Source organism: Euleptes europaea, chromosome 4 (assembly GCF_029931775.1).
Source record: "Euleptes europaea isolate rEulEur1 chromosome 4, rEulEur1.hap1, whole genome shotgun sequence".
Classification (NCBI taxonomy): Eukaryota; Metazoa; Chordata; class Lepidosauria; order Squamata; family Sphaerodactylidae; genus Euleptes; species Euleptes europaea.
Window position 1 is genome coordinate 80,190,409 of NC_079315.1, and position 14,647 is coordinate 80,205,055.

Genomic DNA, 14,647 nt, shown 5'->3' on the forward strand with positions numbered 1-14,647 from the left:
TAAGCGGAAGAAGATCTTTAGTTCTGATCTCAAAAGGAAGAAACAGGCAACGTGGGAAGGCGCTGGAACCTTCGTCCCAATTTGTATCCCTTATTATACACAGCGGGATTTGAAACATGTCTGCTAGTCAAAGGGAATTCTTCTAACTTCTTCTATTTTCTCAGCCTCAGAAAGCCAGCTTGCTTGGGAACACTGCGAGAGAGGCGCACCTTGAACGGTAACCTGGCCAATTTGTTTATTAATTTTGAAATACACTTCCTCCCGTGAAACTCCAAGAGAAGCTACAACCCCTTGGTGGGGGATAGAAGCACCCCCGCCCACCCTTTCCAGAAACCAACCAACCAAACAAAAAAACAGCAGGTGACGGTCTGCTTCAAGCAACCAGACTCAAGAACTGGTGTGGGGTTTTGGAGTCGCTGTTGGGGCATCTCTCTCTTTCTCTCTCTCTCTCTCTCTCTCTCTCTCTCTCTCTCTCTCTCTCTCTCTCTCTCTCTCTCTCTCTCTCTCTCTCTCTCTCTCTCTCTCTCTCTCTCTCTTTTTGCTAAATTCTTTTATTTTTAAATTCTCACTTCAATTTTAATTCTTGAAGAACAGCTTCGACAACATATATATCGCACTCATTATAAGAAGCAAAGGGTTATATCAAAAATTATTAGTATAGAATCACAGGAAGCCTGGTTTGGAACCAGAAAAAAATACAAAACAGATATAGATACATACACACAGAACAATTCCTTGTTTGTTTTTTAATAATTATTTGGAAAATGTTATTTCCCGCCCCTCCTAATTCTTGTTTTGTTTCTTGTGGTGTTTCCCCCCCCCTCTCCTTTATGCGCATACGATGTTTTAAATTTTACAAAAAAAGTGAAAATAAAGACTAATATCTTACAAAATCAAGAACAATGTTCGTGGTAAGCGTTTGCCTGTGCCCCCCTTTCTTTTTCTACACCAGTCAAGTCGACTTCCGTTTTTCTTTTTTTTGCTTCTGTTTGTTTTTTAAACTGTGTGTTTGTTTGTTTGCTGTACAGAGGAAATCCATCATCAGTCCGTCATAAATCCAGGAAGATCCGCTCTAGTCTCCTTTCTGGGTTTATATTAAAATCCCTCCGGTCCGTTATTATTATTATTGTGGTTTGCTTGTTTTCCCCTAATGCTCCCATCTGCGGTGTCGTTTGCTCCACCAACACGACGCGTCCTCGGTTTTTTTTATGTCTGTTTTCCCCCGGCTGCGCGGCCCAGCGCCTTTCTCTCCCAGGGTATGAGCCGGGGGTGGGGGGGTGGGGACTGTCCGTGTTCTCCTCGGGACCCCCCCAAACCCCGGAGGGCGGCTGCGGCGGCGGCAACGGCGGCGGGCCGGTCCCCTCCCCGTCGGGCGCGGGGCTTCTCCTGGGTCTCTCCGGGGGGCCCCGGGGGGGGGGGAGGCGGCCAGGAGCTCTACGAGCACTGGATGGACATGTAAGGCCAGTTGAAGCTGCTGCCGGAGAGCAGCATGTCTCGGATGAGCGTCTCGATGGGGGTTTTACCTACCAAGCGGACGAAGAAGAGCTGCTCGATGACCGACGACGAGACGGTGCGCAGCGAAGGCAGCCGGAGCAGCAGCTTGCCGAAGCGGCTGGGCTGGTTGGGGTACTGGCTCCGCACGTACTCCTCCAGGGCGCACTGCGACTTCTCCTGCAAGCTCTCGATGTGCGCCGCGTCCGACAGGCCACAGGCATCTGCCCCGGCCGCGAGGGGGGGGGGGGAGAGGGGGGAGAGAAGTCACGGTTAGCCGGGGGGGGGGGCAGTAGTCACGGCGCCCAGCTCCCTTCCCCCTCCACGGCCCACCCCCGGCCCAGACCCCCCTCCCCACCCTTTGTGCCGCTGCATCTTTCACCTTGCAAATAAATCAAGGCCGCCGGAGCCATCTTGCCCCCGCCGGCGACCTGGCCCCCGCCGCCCGGGGAGCGGCGGCCAGCCAGGGAGCGTCTGCCGGGGAGAGCCGCATCCTATTGTTAGCCCCTGGACACAATCCTCTTTGCCCCCCCCCCCCAGCTAGGCAAGCCCAACGAGCCTGGGGGGGGGGGCTTCGCGGCCTCCCTCCCCGCCCACCCCCAGTCCCACATCATCAGCTAAAGGAAAAGACTGCAGGGCGGAATCGATGGGCCCGGGCGAGCGGCGGCGGAACCGGCAGGCTCTGGGAGTCGCCCGCGCGGAAAGGGGGGCCGTTTCCATTGGCGAGGAAGGACGGGAGGAAGGGAAGGGAAGGCCTGCTTTGTCTCGGGATCTCGGAGATCGAGCGATTGGGAATTGGTCGCGTCTATGTAAGCTGTATAATCATCGCTCCCCCCCCCCCAGCCTGTGCTCTAAGCAGGCGTCTGCAGCTGCTCTCGCTGGCTCGCTCGCACACACAAAGCTGCGCCGGCTGCCGCGCATGAGCCGGGGCAAAGACGGTCTGGAAACGGGGGCCGACAGCCAGGCCCGGGGGTGGTGTACTGTATCCCCCCAAACACCCAGATGCCTCGCACCTCTCCACAGCCAGCAAGAGGAACCCCCCCCATAATTTTCTCCCTTTCTTTCTCTCTTTCTCTCTCTCTTTTCCTTCCTTCCTTCCTCAAATAAACCCCCCTAGATTGTATTTGGAAGGGAGGCCCCACACCTATGCGGGACGTCATTCCGGCTCAAGAAACTGCCGGGCAGAGAATCGCAGGGTCGCCGTCGCCTCCCTCGTTCAAACCGCACGCCCTGTTTTCCTATATTAATAATGCATATTTCAAAACACCAGGATCACAAGCCAGGAGCCGGCGAAAAGCAGGGCGGCTGAGCGCAGATCAAAGGCAGCCTCGGCTAAATATGAATTAATCGCAGGGTAATGGCCCCCAAAAGGACGTCGCAGCCTGGCGAATGTGAAACGATGACCCCGGAAAAGGCACTACAGAGTATTCAAAGCAGTCGCCCCCCCCCCCGCAAAGAAGAAGAGAATCGGTGGCATTGTACTGAAGTTGGAGCTCTTTCTTTTTCCAAGATTGCCCAACACCTTCATCTCCAAGCCTTTGGCCTGGAGCGAAAACAGAAATAAACCCAGCTCTAATTCAGGCCCTTCGGAGGAAAAGACCCCCGTGACCCCAGCAACGGACCAAGGGGCGCTTAGATGTACAATTAATCGCCGCCGACTGTTGTGCTAATCCATACCTTGGCCTTAAAGGCAGTGATCATTTGTAACATCTAAAAAAAAAAAAAAAACCAAGGGAGGGGAGAGAAGCAGGAGGCAATAACACACCCCACACCTCGGGAGCGCGGAGGCTGCCCTGGCTGGCGATCACCAGCGGAGAGTCCCCGGCCTCCTTCGACGGGGGGCTGTCAAGAGGTCACCTGGCTTCCACGTATCCAGCCAGCGCCTAACCTTGCTGTTTAGGCCGCATAACCTGTCAAACCAGGCAATCTTAAAACGGGTTCAGTTCCCTCCCTCCCTCGCAGCACGTTTCTTTGGAGGCTTCTTTCCCCAGGATGGTGAAATATCTATCCGGCCGTCGACCACAAATGCCCCTCCGGCTCACAGCTGCCCCGGGAACCTTGAGAAAGGGCATCGACAGAGAGATGGGAAGGAGGCTGACCTCCTATCTTATTTTCTTTTCTCTCGACCCCTCACTCTTTTTGCATTCCCAACACATCTCTAAATAAATGCTGCATCAGTCTGTTTTTTTTTAAGCGCCCTTTGGTATGTTTTAACCCCCCCCCCCCGCCACAAGCAGGCTGGATTATATTTGGCTCCCCTCGCATTAAACAGGCTTCAGTCCAGGAGGACTTCTTTCCAAGCCAATGTGTCTACAACGGGGGGGGGAGTTTTCTTTCAACCTCCGCAGCAACAACAGGATCTGAAAATTAATTAAACAATCTATGCTATCTGATCGATTAGCTGATTGAGTCGAGATGAAATAGAGCAAAGACAGAAAGCTGGGCGTAAGCCGCGCACCTTCTGCGAGTTACGTCTCAGAAAGGGTGAAGGGGGCTGGGGGCGCGCGCGCTGGGAAGGGCCAGGGGAAGGGAGGGCGGAGGTGGAAATTGCGCGTGGCCCACTTTTTAAGATGGCCATATTTCTTCCCGCAGTCATTATTTCTCCATATTTCTTCCTTCCAGTCTATGGCAAAGAAATGATGTAAATAAATAATCATTACTGTTCCACGCACGCCAACCTGAGCCTTTGTACTACAGGGAATGTATTTCATGTAACGCATCCAGAAGAGTTTAGTGCTCAGGAAATATAGACGTAATCAGCTCGCATATAACCAGAAATCAAAGTTCTTATGGCGCAGGAGATGGATTTATTGAGCTGATCTTATCTAACCCGGTCCCTCCGTGGGAGACTTTGTATATCAAAACAGGGAGGGGGGGTGTTCAGAAGGAGCATTCTTTAATGAAGCTGGCATATTTGAGGGGGACGAAACAAAACAAAGCAGGTTTACGGCTTTCGTGCCACCGGTGGTACAGGCTCCAAACTTTGGTGGGTGAAAAGAAGCACCCAGGGCCCTGATGGTGGCAGCGGCCAAACCGGCAAACCCAAGCCAGGAACCTTGATCCCAACCTCTTAAAAACCGCTGACTTGGAAGTAAGTCCCTTTTGGCGTTCAGGAAGGGGGCTGTGTAATTAAAAACCCTTGGGACAAGGTGACTAAAAATGTCTTTTCCATCCATCAAAGTTTGCTTAAAAAGTTGGATGACTTGGCGAAAGACCTGCCATAAATTATCCTCTGGCGAGCAATCAAAGGAAGATTAGGCCCAAGTGGAAATGGGTGGGGAAAGTGAAGGGCGGGAGGAAGAAGAAACGGGATAGCTATTGTGGCATTCTTGGTTTTCTATCTTTATGCCCCCCCCCCCCAATTCAAGCCTGGAAAATAACATGATTCTTGTTCCCACCCCCATTTGATTGGGGCATCGATTCAATTGCACCACCTTGATGAAAGTAAAAGATATTAAAACGCAGGCGCTCAGACATGTAGGTAGAAACAGAGATAAGATAACCATCTTATAAAGTCATCGAGCTAGGCCCTGAGCGAGAATTTGACAGAGCAGCAAGGAATCCTCCTCTTTTGTCCCCTGGTTTTGGGGTGTGTGTCCCACCTCCTAGCCAGGTCTTTCTGCTTCCAAGCCAAGGCATCAGGCCGACCTCTTCTTTAGGGCTGGGACCTAAAAGGTGCATTTTTAACCAGCCCAGCAATTCTCACCCTCTGGCCGGTTTAGAGCTGATCGCTCCCCCACCCCCAAGGAAACCAAAAGCAGAGCAGGAGGAATCCTCCTCTTTTGCCCCCTGGGGGGGATGGTGTCCCAGCTTTTAGCCAGGCCTTTCGGCATCCAAGCCAATGAATCAGGCCGACCTCTTTCTTTAGGGCTGGACCTAAAAGGGGCATTTTTAACCTGCCCAGCAATTCTCACCCACTGGCCGGTTTAGAGCTGACCGCCTCCTCCCAAGGAAACCAGTTAACCAAAAGCAGAGCAGGCTGGCAGGAGGACTCTCCAGTTAAATCAGCCTGGGACACAAACAAACACGCCACCGGGGGTCTCGGTTTTGTCCGTTTTGAACACCCCCCTTCGGCCAGACGAGGCTCCCGAAGATAAAACGCGCCCCAACGAGGAGGCGGCTGTCCAGTAAATCGCCCATTTGTTTCCAGATCTGCCCTTGGTCCTCCGCGGAGGAGGAGGCCGCGGCCTTCCAGCGCCCTCGCGGCGGGCCTGCATTTGCAGCCGGAGGAACGAGGGGGGGGCAGTCACAGTCCACGGTCCGGGAGCGCCACGCATACCAATGAGACCCCCCCCTCCCCACCCGGAGACGTTCTCCGAGGCTCCGATCGATATTAAGACCAGGTTTGCGACGCTACGACCGCGCCTGCAAAGGCAGGAGCCGTCCGGCCACGGCGCCGCGACCCTCCCGCCCCGCCCGCACGGAAGGGCTCCTGGCGGATCCCCGCACCGAGCCAGGCCAGCTGTGGCCATTTATGCACGGGAGGTTTTGCCTTGGATTTGCCTCTAGATGCAGGTTTTCCCCATCCGCATTCTCAAAACTCTGCCTTATTTGGCAGTTTTGAGAATTCGGATGGGGAAAATGTGCATCTAGAGAGAGGCAAATCCAAGGCAAAACCTCCCATGGCATAAACGGCCTTTTGTTCCTAGGCCGCTTTTGTGCAGCCGTTCGGGACATTTTCCAGGGCCGTTTGAACGGGCCTAGAAGGAAAAAGGATATTTCCAGATTTTTTTTTTTTTTTTAAAGAAAGGTGGTAGACCAACACCCGCGCCAGGCCCCCGAACTGCCAACCCGAGGACTTCTTATCTCGGGTTCCATTTCCTGGCGCTTTGATGTTTCTATATATTTCCCTAGCGCAGGTTGCGGGGATGAAAGATGTCTTTTGGGTCTTATGGGGGCTCCAACCGGGGCACTTCAAAGGCGACGCTTAATGCACTCCCCGGCAAACTTAATTTGAACCATCTATCATAAGCGAAATGGCGAACGTGCGCCTCGCCCCCCGCCTACCCTTAATTTGATATATATATTTTGCAGGCGATCTGTTACCTTTTCCCGATATTTGCTCGGCGCCGCGTTGTTAGGAGAAAAGAAACGGGCTCTCCTAGCCTCGACCTCCTCACTCTAAGCCTGACCGGAAGCCCTCTTTCCCACTTGCTGGCTGGGGAGGGTATGTGTGTGCGTCTCTTTTTCTTTAAAGCGGAGCTGGAATCCATTTTTACGAGCCTTACGAACCAACAGAGGCTGCGAATATGAACGGTTTTCGATACCGGGGCAGCGGTAAAGCGGTGTTATTTATGATTTATTTGTGCCGGTGTTATTGGAATCAGCTCTGGCAAGGAGGAGGCCTGTCTGTAAGGCCTTGGTCATTTACGCACAGGAGGTTTTGCCTTGGATTTGCCGCTGTCTAGATGCACATTTCCCCCATGTGAATTATCAAAACCCTGCACAGGGGCTTATTGTTGAGTTTCGATAATTTGGATGGGGGGGGGGGGAAATATGCATCTAGAGAGCAGCAAATCCAAGGCAAAACCTCCCGTGCATAAATGGCCCTTGAAACCACCATCCTGCCCACCTTCCCTTTTCTTTCTTAGGACACCCCCCCCCCAACACACACCCCGTACAATATATATATATATATATATATATATATATATATATATATATATATATATATATATATATATATACAGATCTAAAATGGAAGGTGGGTGAGAGATGTAAAGTTGCACCCTCCCCCCCACCGCTGGCAGGCTGAATACACAAGAATCAGCAGACCCCCCCTTCCATTTGTCAGTTTCACCGGAGGGCTACAGGAAGGCCCCCCCCCCACTTCCGCAAACAGCAGCCCAGGTCTCTCTCTCAGCCCTTTTACTCGACCAGAGGGAATCCTGGCAGATCTAAATTTCTGGGGGGGGGGGGTGGTGGTGGTGGAGAAAGGGAGTCTTTTCCTCCAAGGCCAACTCAGTTTTGGTCTTTACAGGGATGTCCGGTATGGACTCCAAGGGCGGGGCTGCCACCTCTGGGTGCCCCCAACGGCGCTAGCCAGGGGTCACTGGGGGTTTGGTGGGGAGGTAGTTGTGAATTTCCTGCATTGTGCAGGGGGTTGGACTAGATGACCCTGGTGCTCCCTTCCAACTCTATGATTCTAGCTGGGGGGGGTGGTCAGCCTGGGGGGGGTACTCCTTGGGGGCGCCTCCCGCTGCCCGGGCCTGGGCCTCCTCCCTCTCCCCTCCCCGGGCCAGGCCACTGACCTGACGTGAAGAGGACGATGGCTTTGAGGCAGCTGTACTCGGCCGAGTCGACGTGGAGGGCCTTGAGCTTCTCCACCTGCTCCTGGAAGATGCGGATGTGGTCCATGAAAGCCACCACGCGGTCGGCGGACATGGGCGAGGCGTGGAGGCCGGCGGCGGCCAGGAGCGGGGCCACGTGCAGCGGCATGGAGCACTGGGCGGCGTTGAGGACGAAGAGCTCGCTCCAGGTGAGGCGCAGCAGGGCCACCTGGTCGGTGATCTGCAGGTCCGGGAAGAAGGGGATGTTGCGGGCCCACTCGACGGCGCTGAAGAGCAGCCGCGCCGCCAGCTCGCAGATGTTCTCGATGCCCATGATGTTGTTGGGCTGCATGCACTGGCTGCCGTAGCGCGACGTCGGGTAGGGCTCGGCCCGCAGCAGCAGCGAGATGTAGCCCGACAGGTAGCAGTGGCCGTTCAGCGGGTCGCCGTTGGTCAGCGCGTACTGGCCCGGGTTCGGCTGGCTCGGAGGCATCCTGCCTCGCTGAACCGCTGACGGGAAGAGGGAGAGGGAGAGACCGGGAGAGGAAATGTGCATCCAGCAGCCGTGGCAAACCCCAGCCCGCCAGCCGCGCGCGATGCAAAGCCGCCTTCCCGCAGCAACACACACACACACACACCAGCGCGCACATACACACCACACACGCGCACACACACAAATCGGGGGGGGGAGGGGGGGAGGGCGCGCCATGCAAGCCCCCGGACTTGCATTGTTGTGCAAATGGGGACCTTGCTGCCTCCCCTGACAAGACTGCCTAATAATAATAATAATAATAATAATAATAATATCCATAAAACAGCCCCCGCCATAGCTACAAACAGCCAGCTCTCCCCTCCCGAAGACTCCCACAGCCATTCTAGGTTCCCAACCAAGCGGGCGCTGGAGCTTCCAAAAGGCCATTCGGCAAAGTCTCTGCGGGATCTAACCAGTCTTTCTTAGCAAAGGGGCCGACAAAGGTGCTGCTTGTTTTGGGAAGGGGGAATCCACCTCCTATCTTCCATATGACTTCCCCTTACAACTAGATCCAAGCTCAACTTCTGACATTAAAAAAAAAAAAAGGCTAAGGAATACCCGCTCCCGGCTTCAAGAATGCTCTCCCTGTCTAAGGGGGGGGGTAGGGGTTAAAGGAGTTTTATTTTATTTTTTTAAAAAAGGATAAATGAAATAAGATTTGGACTTACTGAATCCAAACATGAGTGTCAAAGTGGGAGGGGTAAGATTCAGTTCTTGCCTGGGCTGGTGGAGCTGGAAAAAGGCACCCCAGTGAAGGCACAAGCTTGCCACTGCTCAAAAATATACAGGATGCAGGAACTATCCCATCCAAAACGTAAGCAGGCTGGGAGTTCTTGAAGCTGAGCAAAGTTTGTGTGTGTGTGTGTGAGAGAGAGAGAGAGTGAGCAAGTGTGTGTGTGGGGTACTTAATCAAGGCCAGCAATTCAGCCTCATGCCATGTAAACAAGGGTAACTTAAGGCAAAGATTCCGCCACATCGTAAAGCGCAGAAAATTAACATTTTTTTCATTTCCCAGGCGGAAAATATATATTTTCTTCAGCCTTTTCTGGGGTAAATCCTCCTCCTCTTTTTTTTTAAAACAGGGAATTTTTTCTTAATGTTCCCAAGGACCTGTCAGACTCTTCCCCAGCTCAAAATTATCTTTCCAAACTTGGCACTTTTGCGTTTCAATTAAATGCAAACACCGTTCAAAGACGGTGCCCTAGTCTGTCTCTTTCTCTCATCTCTCCCCCCTTTCTTTCTGTCCATGCACATGTATGGATGTCCCCTCTCCTCTCAACAGCTCTCTGAAGCCACAAATGAAGTCGTCAGGGGCCAGCTTTAAAGAAAAACCTTCCCTTTTTTGGGGGCGTGGGGGAAAAGAGAACAAATATTATCCCGAAAACCCTTCTACGCCACAAAGTGGACAGTTTGCCACATTCGACTTTTGAGACATCCTTATGGAGAGTCAGGAAACCCAGTTCTAACTATCAGACTGCTAATCAGGTGGGGAGGGGAGGAAAATAAAATAAAGGCACCACATACACCAAGCCATTAACTCTTGCCGTGGGAGGGGGGGACAGATAAGGTAACAAAAAGCAAACAAACCCTCCCCCCCTTTAAAAAAAGACTGGGAATTATAATAGCGGCGATGCTCATTTTGTTGAGCATCACATTACAGAGGCAGGTGCAGGGGGGTGAGGAAAGGTGTCCTGGGTCGCAGCTGGGGTGCAGCACTGAACGAGACGGAGGAGTTTGGATGGGCAAAGAAATAAAATGAGCAGCATGCGAAGGGGGACAAAAAAAGAGGACAAGACTGGGCAAGCACTGATAGCTCACAAACTTTCCTCGAGAAGCACGAGGGGCTCAAAACAAGGCCGGATCTTGCGACAGGCAGGCTAGCAGACCAGGAAAGCGCAAGAAAGCAGCGACACCGGCAGCAGCATTTAACCCCCCCTCAAAAAAAAACCTCCTCACCCGTATTATTATTTTTTTTTTCCTGCTTAGAGGCATCTCTTTCAGGCTGCGTGTCTTCCTTTCTTTTGGAAAGGGAGACGGCTGGAAACGGATCTAACATACACCCCTCGGTTGCTTTTTTTTGGGGGGGGGGGAATCCCACAACCCATAGAGGAAAGGCGACCCCGGGATCGAGAGATCCGGGCGCCCTTCCCCTGCTCCAAGCCAACAATAGAGAGAGAGAGACCTACGGGCCACGGTGCAGGTTGGGACCCTCGGTGGCGCCACACACGCTGGGTGGCGGTGGCATCGGCGAACAAGGATAACGTGAACGAGAGCGATCGGCTCTCTTGGGGGGGGGTCTGCATGCGATGCAATTTGGGGGGGGCTTGGAGGAGGGGGGGGCGCCAGCGCTTCTCTCCCTCCCTCCCCCCCCCGCTTTTGGCGACCTGCTCTGGGACAACACACACCCGCCCGGCGGAGTAGGCACAAGGGAAGAAATATTCACCTTCCCGCCTCATGCCCACTTTGAGGCACTTCTTGAGGCGACAGTACTGGCACTGGTTGCGGTGGTGCTGGTCGATGGGGCAGTTGCGGTTGGCCCGGCACGTGTACGTTAAGTTCCGGCGGACGCTGCGCTTGAAGAAACTTTTGCAGCCCTCGCAGGTGAACTGCCCGTAGTGCTTGCCGCTCGACTTGTCCCCGCACACCACGCACTCGATGTGCTGCTGCTGCTGCTGCTGCCCGCCGCCCGGCCCGCCGCCGCCGCCCTGCTGCTGCTGCTGCTGCTGCTGGCCCTTGTCCCCCGGCGTGGACGGCGCGCCCGGCTGGCTGGGCGTCTGCGGCGTGTGGGGGGCCGCCGAGGCCCCTTGCTGCGGGTCCCGGCCCGGCTGCGCCGCCCCGGCGGGGCCGCCCCCGGCCACCTCCTCCTGCGCATCTCGCCAGCTGCTAACTACCATTGCCATATCTCGGGCCCGCGGAGGCGAAAAAAGAAGAGGGGGGGGCGCGGGCTGCCGGGGCCGGGAGAGGAGGGGAGCGGGGTGGGGAGGGGGTGGGTGGGAGGGAGGGTTGGGAGGGTGGGTGGGGGAGAAGGGCGGCTGCCTGGGTTCGGGGGGGGGGGCGCGGGAGAAGGACCGGGGTGGGGGTGGGCTCCTCCCGCCTCTCCGCCGGGCTGCCGCCGCCGCTCTGCCGCCGCTCGCCGCGGGTTCGCGGCTTCCTCTGGCTGCCCTGCCCCCGCCTGCCCTCCTTCCTCCTCCTCCTCCCTCCTCCTCCTCCTCCTCCCCGGCTCCCTCTACTCGTAGTCGGGGGGGCGCGCCGCCTAGACCCCCCCCTGGCCTGCGACGATCCCCCCCTCCCGGGCCGCCCTGCACCCCGGCGCCGGGTCCCCCTTCAAGTTGCGAAGCCCGGCAGGGCGAAGCAGCCGGCGGCGGCTAGAGGCATCCAGGAGGGGCGGCGGAGGAGGCGGAGGGGAGGGCGGCGGAGAGCGGGAAGGGGCGGCGGGCAGGACGCTCCGGCCCCCGCCGCCGCCGCCGCCGCCGCCGCCGGAGCGCGTCCGAGGGAGGCTGGCTGCGGAGCGAGGCCGGCGGGGAGGCGCTCAGGGCGCGCGGCGGTCCCGGGGGCCAGGTCGGAGGCAGCGCGGCGCGGGCGGCCATTCAGGGCAGGCTCCGGAGAGGCGCGGCGCGCGGGGGCTCCGGCGGCTGCTGCTGGGCTGCTCGGGCCGCCGCCGAGGCTTCCTGCGCCGGGCTGGAGCTGCTGGCGCCGCCGCTGCTGCTGGAGCTGCTGGAGCTGCTGCTGGAGCTGCTGCTGCTGCTGCTGCCGCCTCCTCCGCCGCGTCGCTGGCTGCTCGCTCCCGCCCGCCCGGCTCAGTCGCAGCGATACAAAGGCGAGCTCGGAGCCCCTCGGACGGGGAGACGGATCCGCAGCCCGGCTCCCGAGCCCCAGGACAGCATGGGAGAAGGAGGCGGCGGAGCCCGAGGAGAATCGGCGGCGACGGCGGCGGCGGCTGTCACCCGCGGAGGGGAGGGGACGCCGAACAGGCGAGAGATCCAAAGTAGGTCGAATAAATAAACCCGCGGCTCCCGGCGGCTTCCGCGCCCGCTTCGTGCCTTCTTTCTTCTGCCGTCGCCGGTGACAATAATCGCTGGAGATCGCCCGGGAAAAAAAAAAAACGTCCTTTTTTTTTTCTTAAAAAAAAAAAATCGGAGGAGGGGAAAAAAAAACCTTCAGCAGCCTCGAGCGAGAAAAAAACACACCCTCCCCTAAAATAAAAAAAGTGTTTAAAATTGACGAGATGGAGAATCTTAAAAAGAGTCCCTCTTTTTTCTTCTTCTTTGCTCCTTCTCTTTTCTTTGCGGTCTTTTTTTTTTTTTTTTTAAACTTTCCCCTCTCTCTAGCCTCACGGAGGAAGGAAGCGATAAGACACGGGGAAAAAAGAAAGGTGGAAAAAGAGAGGAGAAAAGAAGAAGATGAAGGAAAGGGAGGGGAAAAAAGCCCCTTCGACTAATAGAATATGCAAGAAAGGAGAGAGAGGGAGAGAGAGGAGAGAGAGAGGGAGAGAGAGAGAGAGAGAGGGAGAACCCAAAAATGAATGCGTTTAAGCGGGAAGACTAGCAGAGCAATGTTTCCGAAAGGGGGATCTGCGCGAATGTCTGTATATAGTGAACTTTGACACGACTATTGAAACTGACACGTTTCTATGGAGATCGCTGCCTTATATGGAGCTCATGTCAAGGAGCCAAGAGAGGGGCTGCTGGCAACTGATAATCAAAGGCGACTGACTGGTCAGAGCCCTGAATTGGGGGGAGAGAAAATGGGCGGCTAAGGTTAGCCAAGCCTCCTTCCCCCCATTGGCTGAGGTCTCTCTCTCTCCCCCCCCCTCCGCCTTTATTCTTTGCTACCTACTGACTGAGATGGGAAGGAGGGAGGGGGGAAGGAGAGAGGAGGGAGGGGGAAGGAGAGAGGAGGGAGGGGGGAGGGAAAGAGCGAGAGCGGGAGGGGAGGGGAGGGGAGGGGAGGGGGATTCATCTGACAAGCGCAATTTACATTGAGATCGCCCTGCTCTGCTATTTACTTTGAGACCTGATTAGTATGGGTCGTCTATGGTCACACACACAGACACACACGCACGGTTAAAAGAAAGGGAAGGGGGGCGCGGGAAAGAGATGCGTGGCGATAAGGGGAAGGGGGAATTAAAAGGAAATTATTTTGGCTCGTTCTGAAAAAGTTTCTCCCCCCCCCCCACAAATTAGATTTTCTCTGTGTCTCTTTGGGATTTTCTTTTCTTTTCAAAAAAAGACCCTGATTAGGAATTACGACTCGTGGATTGGATTCCATTGTTTAATGGCTGGAAGTAAGATGGCTAAGGAGATTCCATAAGGAATGTAAGTATTTAAAAATACATTTATGGTTGCATATGTTGCAGTTCAACACGTCCCCCTCTCTCCCCTCCCCGGCTCCTTTTCTTCACATTAACCTCTCCTTCCCCCCTTTTTAAAATGTTTCATTATCGTCACTAGCGCCGAGTGGATCTCCCCCAGTCTGAAACCAACACCTTATTGCACTTGGAGAGATCCCCCGCTGCATTTCTAACAGACTTTTTTTATTTATTTAAAAAAAGGAATCCTAACTTGTCCTCTTCTGCTCCCGCCTCCCTTCTTCGTTTTCCAAGAATGTTTTTAAACAGCCGCAGTAATTATTAAAATATAACAATTTGCGATGGTTTTAGCTATTTATCCGGGAGGATCAATGCTTGCAAAGGAAAGTTCACGAGAGAAAGAGAGAGAGAGAAAGAGACGGAGAGAATGTGAGTTTGGAAGAGTATCCTGGGAACAGAACGGTGGGGGGGGGGGCGGCGTGCAGAGAGCCTCCTTCGCCCGTGTTAGTGGAATCGCTAGATCGTGCTGCCATCTAGCGGACAGGAAGAGAGAGGTGAAACTACGGCTAACCCCCCCTTCATTTTGTAGAGGGGGGGGGAAACCTATTGAGGCTGGTGGAGGAGCAGAAAGCCACACAAATATGCGAACTAATCATTCTCTCATGGTTTTCCTGCTCCCTAAAACTGCATGTTGGGGTGGGGGAGGGCAACCCATTCCGTACCAACCGTTTCCCATCAACGTCGAGGCTCTTCCCTGTATACCCTGACTCTCCAGTTTGTCCCGTACATCTTTCCCCATCCTTCCAACTTTTAGCCAAGTTTCTGCATCAGCTCAGAGCGAGGCGGGCGGTTAGAAAGGGGGGGGGATTTAAAGAAAGGGAGGCCGGTGCGGTTTCAGAAGTGTTCCGTAAGGAAAGGGGGAGCGAAGTCCAGCCCGGCTTTCTAAAGGCTTAGCAGTCAGTTGGAAAGGGGAATGGTGGTTTTGCTATCTGGCGGTGCGGTAACGAAGAGGCTGCCCCCCCGCCCCCCGCAACCCGCCGTCACTTT

The 14,647-nt window shown here is 55.0% G+C and overlaps 1 protein-coding gene across 1 annotated transcript; it reads right to left on the reverse strand.

The window, feature by feature from the left end:
- Window positions 1-1,401: 1,401 nt before the first annotated feature.
- Window positions 1,402-11,213, reverse strand: NR2F1 (nuclear receptor subfamily 2 group F member 1). The gene is made up of 3 exons (XM_056848487.1): window positions 10,736-11,213; window positions 7,743-8,270; window positions 1,402-1,715 (listed from the first exon to the last, which is right to left on the reverse strand). The coding sequence occupies exons 1-3, from the start codon at window positions 11,190-11,192 to the stop codon at window positions 1,435-1,437; spliced, it is 1,266 nt and encodes a 421-aa protein (XP_056704465.1). The 5' UTR covers window positions 11,193-11,213; the 3' UTR covers window positions 1,402-1,434.
- Between the last annotated feature and the right edge of the window lie 3,434 nt (window positions 11,214-14,647).

Excerpts from the sequence above, each read along its gene's own strand:
- NR2F1 (XM_056848487.1), bottom strand. The coding sequence starts at position 11,192 with ATGGCAATGGTAGTTAGCAGCTGGCGAGATGCGCAGGAGGAGGTGGCC. Across the intron at positions 8,271-10,735 it reads AGTGGGCATGAGGCGGGAAG|CGGTTCAGCGAGGCAGGATG; the intron begins GTGAATATTTCT and ends TCTTCCCGTCAG. Across the intron at positions 1,716-7,742 it reads CATCGTCCTCTTCACGTCAG|ATGCCTGTGGCCTGTCGGAC; the intron begins GTCAGTGGCCTG and ends CGGCCGGGGCAG.